Source organism: Borostomias antarcticus (genome assembly GCF_949987555.1).
Source record: "Borostomias antarcticus genome assembly, contig: scaffold_131, whole genome shotgun sequence".
In the NCBI taxonomy this organism is placed as follows: domain Eukaryota; kingdom Metazoa; phylum Chordata; class Actinopteri; order Stomiiformes; family Stomiidae; genus Borostomias; species Borostomias antarcticus.
This window is the reverse complement of record NW_028176563.1, coordinates 289201-294200: the sequence shown is the minus strand read 5'-3', so window position 1 is coordinate 294200 and position 5000 is coordinate 289201. Positions and strand designations below refer to the sequence as shown.

Below are 5000 nucleotides of genomic sequence, written 5' to 3'. Positions count from 1 at the left end.
CTCTCCATCATCCCTCTCCTCTCTCCACCATCCCTCTCTCCATCATCCCTCTCTCTCTCCATCATCCCTCTCTCCATCATCCCTCTCCTCTCCACCATCCCTCTCTCCATCATCCCTCTCTCTCCATCATCCCTCTCCTCTCTCCATCATCCCTCTCTCTCTCCATCATCCCTCTCCTCTCTCCATCATCCCTCTCTCTCCACCATCCCTCTCTTCTCCCTCTCTCCACCATCCCCCTCTCTCTCCATCATCCCTGTGTTCCTGCCTCCTCAGGAGAGCTACAGTCTGCTGCACAAGAGGATCAACCACACCTGGGACTTCGTAGTGATGCAGGCCAGAGAGCAACTCCGGTAACACACACACACACACACACACTGTACACACATACACACACACACTGTACACATACACACACGCACGCACACACACACGCACACACACACACACACACACACACACATAAACGTGTGTCCCATATTTGCTCAAATAGGTGAATTGTTTTTTGCTTCAGCGACATTAGTATACGTACATTTATTCCTCTTATCTGTGACACACACTGTGTAGCCACTCTGTATGAAATGTGCTACCTGATTTGATTGGATGTGTGTGTGTGTGTGTGTTCAATAGGGCATCTAAACAGAGAAGGAAGGCTGACCGGATGGTTCTGGAATGTCAGGAGCAGGCTTTCTGGCTCATCAACCGACCTCCGGTACTCTACTCTGCTCTGTTCTGCTTTACTCCGCTCTCCTCTACTCCATGCTGCTCTCTTCTGCTCTACTTTACTCTGCTCTACTGTACTCTGCTCTACTGTACTCTGCTCTCCTCTACTCTGCTCTACTGTACTCTGCTCTACTGTACTCTACTCTCCTCTCCTCTGCTCTACTGTACTCTGCTCTCCTCTACTCTGCTCTACTGTACTCTGCTCTACTGTACTCTACTCTCCTCTCCTCTGCTCTACTGTACTCTGCTCTACTTTACTCTGCTCTACTGTACTCTGCTCTACTGTACTCTACTCTACTCTAGTCTGCTCTACTGTACTCTGCTCTACTGTACTCTGCTCTACTCTAGTCTGCTCTACTGTACTCTGCTCTACTGTGCTCTACTCTAGTCTGCTCTACTGTACTCTGCTCTACTGTACTCTGCTCTACTCTAGTCTGCTCTACTGTACTCTACTCTACTGTAGTCTGCTCTCCTCTACTCTGCTATATTAAACTATATTCTACTCTACTATATTCTACTATACTATATTAAACTATATTCTACTCTACTATATTCTACTATACTATATTAAACTATATTCTACTCTACTATATTCTACTCTGCTATATTAAACTATATTCTACTCTACTATATTCTACTCTGCTATATTAAACTATATTCTACTCTACTATATTCTACTATACTATATTAAACTATATTCTACTCTACTATATTCTACTATACTATATTAAACTATATTCTACTCTACTATATTCTACTCTGCTATATTAAACTATATTCTACTCTACTATATTCTACTCTACTATATTCTACTATACTATATCAAACTATATTCTACTCTACTATATTCTACTCTACTATATTAAACTATATTCTACTATACTATGTTCTACTCTACTATATTCTACTCTACTATATCAAACTATATTCTACTCTACTATATTAAACTATATTCTACTCTACTATATTCTACTCTACTATATTAAACTATATTCTACTCTACTATATTCTACTCTGCTATATTAAACTATATTCTACTCTACTATATCAAACTATATTCTACTCTACTATATTAAACTATATTCTACTATACTATGTTCTACTCTACTATATTCTACTCTACTATATCAAACTATATTCTACTCTACTATATTAAACTATATTCTACTCTACTATATTCTACTCTACTATATTAAACTATATTCTACTCTACTATATTCTACTCTGCTATATTAAACTATATTCTACTCTACTATATCAAACTATATTCTACTCTACTATATTCTACTCTACTATATCAAACTATATTCTACTCTACTATATTCTACTCAACTATATTAAACTATATTCTACTCTACTATATTTAACTCTACTATATTAAACTATATATATATATATATATATATATATATATATTCTTCTCTGCCGTACTCTGCTCTACTCTATTCTTCTCTACTACTCTACTATTTTCTACTCTGCTCTACTCTGCTGTACTCTACTCTGCTCTACTCTGCTCTACTCTACTCTGCTCTACTCTACTCTATTATTCTCTAATCTACTCTGCTCTTCCCTACTCTGCTCTACTCTGCTCTACTCTGCTCTACTCTACTCTGCTCTACTCTGCTCTACTCTGCTCTTATCTGCTCTACTCTACTCTGCTCTACTCTACTCTATTATTCTCTAATCTACTCTGCTCTTCCCTACTCTGCTCTACTCTGCTCTACTCTTCTCTGCTCTACTCTACTCTACTCTACTCTACTCTATTATTCTCTAATCTACTCTGCTCTTCCCTACTCTGCTCTACTCTGCTCTACTCTACTATGTTCTACTCTGCTCTACTCTATTATACTCTAATCTACTCTGCTCTACTCTACTCTTCTCTTCTCTACTCTGCTCTACTATGTTCTACTCTGCTCTACTGTACTCTGCTCTAATCTATTATACTCTAATCTGCTCTGCTCTACTCTCCCCTACTCCCCTGCTCTACTCTGCTCTTATCTGCTCTACTCTACTCTGCTCTACTATGTTCTACTCTGCTCTACTGTACTCTGCTCTAATCTATTCTACTCTTCTCTACTCTGCTCTTCTCTGCTCTACTGTACTCTGCTCTACTCTGCTCTTATCTGCTCTATTCTACTCTTCTCTACTCTTCTCGTCCCTACTCTACTCTTCCCTACTCTATTCTACTCTGCTCTACTCTGCTCTTCTCTGCTCTACTGTACTCTGCTCTAATCTGCTCTAGTCTGCTCTACTCTTCCCTACTCTGCTCTTCTGTGTTTAACTCTATTCTACTCTATTCTACTCTATTCTACTCTGCTCTATTCAGCTAGAAAGTCTCTGCTAAAGCTCTTAGCCTCTGACATGAAATATTCAGCTCATCTGTTAAGAGCTTTAGCTGAGGGGTGGGGGGGGTTAGGGTTAGGGGGGGTGGGGGGGGGGGGGGTCTTTAGCTGAGGGGTGGGGGGGGGTGGGGGGGGGTCTTTCTCCCTCTCCTCCTCCTTTTAAAAAAATAAATAAATTAAGAACAAAGGATGGAGAAACAGAAAGAAAGGAAGAATACATGATGGAGGAAGTAGAGTGGAAAACACAAGCCAGTCTAAGTGATGAGTATTCTGTGTGTGTGTGTGTGTGTGTGTGTGTGTGTGTGTGTGTGTGTGTGTGTGTGTGTGTGTGTGTGTGTGTGTGTGTGTGTGTGTGTGTGTTCCAGCCAGGAGCCAGTGACATGTTGGAATTTGGTCCAGAGAGACGAAACCATCTCAGCTCACGTGTCTCATTGGTCAGTGTCTTCATCTTAAATCACATCCTAAACGTCCTCTCCACTTCCCTCTGCCATTTAAATCTAACCCTAACCTAACCTAATCCTAACCTAATCCTAACCCTAACCTCCTCATCTCTCTGTCGCTTCTAATCTCTTCTCACTCTCTCCCTTATTTCTCTGTCTTGGATACTGATCACACAATTTCACAGTAAGTGTATTTATTTTTTATAATAAAATGACTTTGACCTGCATGGTTATCGTTGACAACATTATAATGTATAAACTTAACATTGAGAACTAATATACTTAATCATGATAATGTAATCATGATAATATATGATTAAAAGTTGAACTGCAGATGTTAATGTTTGATTAGAACTACAAGTGATAATGTATGATTAGAACTACAAGTGATGAACTCAATGTGTTGTAGAATGAGTCTGTAATGTAATAAAACGTGGAGAAGGTGAAAGAGATCTACTGTGTGATTAACCTGTCATTCACTGTGTGATTAACCTGTCATTCACTGTGTGATTAACCTGTCATTCACTGTGTGATTAACCTGTCATTCACTGTGTGATTAACCTGTCATTCACTGTGTGATTAACCTGTCATTCACTGTGTGATTAACCTGTCATTCACTGTGTGATTAACCTGTCATTCACTGTCCTTTTGACAGATCTAGAATACTGACCACTACAAAAGAGAGGTACTCACCCAACACCCCCAACACTTTATTACAAACTACTAACCCCCACACACAACCCTACCCTACCCTACTAACCCTAACCCTAACCCTAACCCTAACCCTAACCCTAACCCTAACCCTAACCCACACTCAACCCTACCCTACCCCACACTCAACCCTACTCTACCCCACACTCAACCCTACCCTACCCCACACTCAACCCTACTCTACCCCACACTCAACCCTACCCTACCCCACACTCAACCCTACTCTACCCCACACTCAACCCTACCCTACCCCACACTCAACCCTACTCTACCCCACACTCAACCCTACTCTACCCCACACTCAACCCTACCCTACCCCACACTCAACCCTACCCCTACCCCACACTCAACCCTACCCTACCCCACACTCAACCCTACTCTACCCCACACTCAACCCCACCCTACCCCACACTCAACCCTACCCTACCCCACACTCAACCCTACCCTACCCCACACTCAACCCTACCCTACCCCACACTCAACCCTGCTCTACCCCACACTCAACCCTACCCTACCCCACACACAACCCTACCCTACCCCACACTCAACCCTACCCTACCCCACACTCAACCCTACCCTACCCCACACTCAACCCTACCCTACCCCACACTCAACCCTACCCTACCCCACACACAACCCTACTCTACCCCACACACAACCCTACTCTACCCCACACTCAACCCTACTCTACCCCACACTCAACCCTACCCTACCCCACACTCAACCCTACCCTACCCCACACTCAACCCTACTCTACCCCACACTCAACCCTACCCTACCCCACACT

The 5000-nt window shown here is 42.2% G+C and overlaps 1 protein-coding gene across 1 annotated transcript in view; it reads left to right on the top strand.

Moving 5' to 3' along the window:
- Positions 1-5000, top strand: part of rgs11 (regulator of G protein signaling 11) — a gene marked incomplete at both ends in the record, with an annotated part of 16834 nt that overhangs the window by 3099 nt on the left and 8735 nt on the right. The window contains 4 exon segments of the mRNA XM_084462319.1: positions 274-350; positions 628-709; positions 3428-3496; positions 4164-4187. Of these exon segments, the coding sequence (XP_084318445.1) occupies positions 274-350; positions 628-709; positions 3428-3496; positions 4164-4187 (252 nt within the window).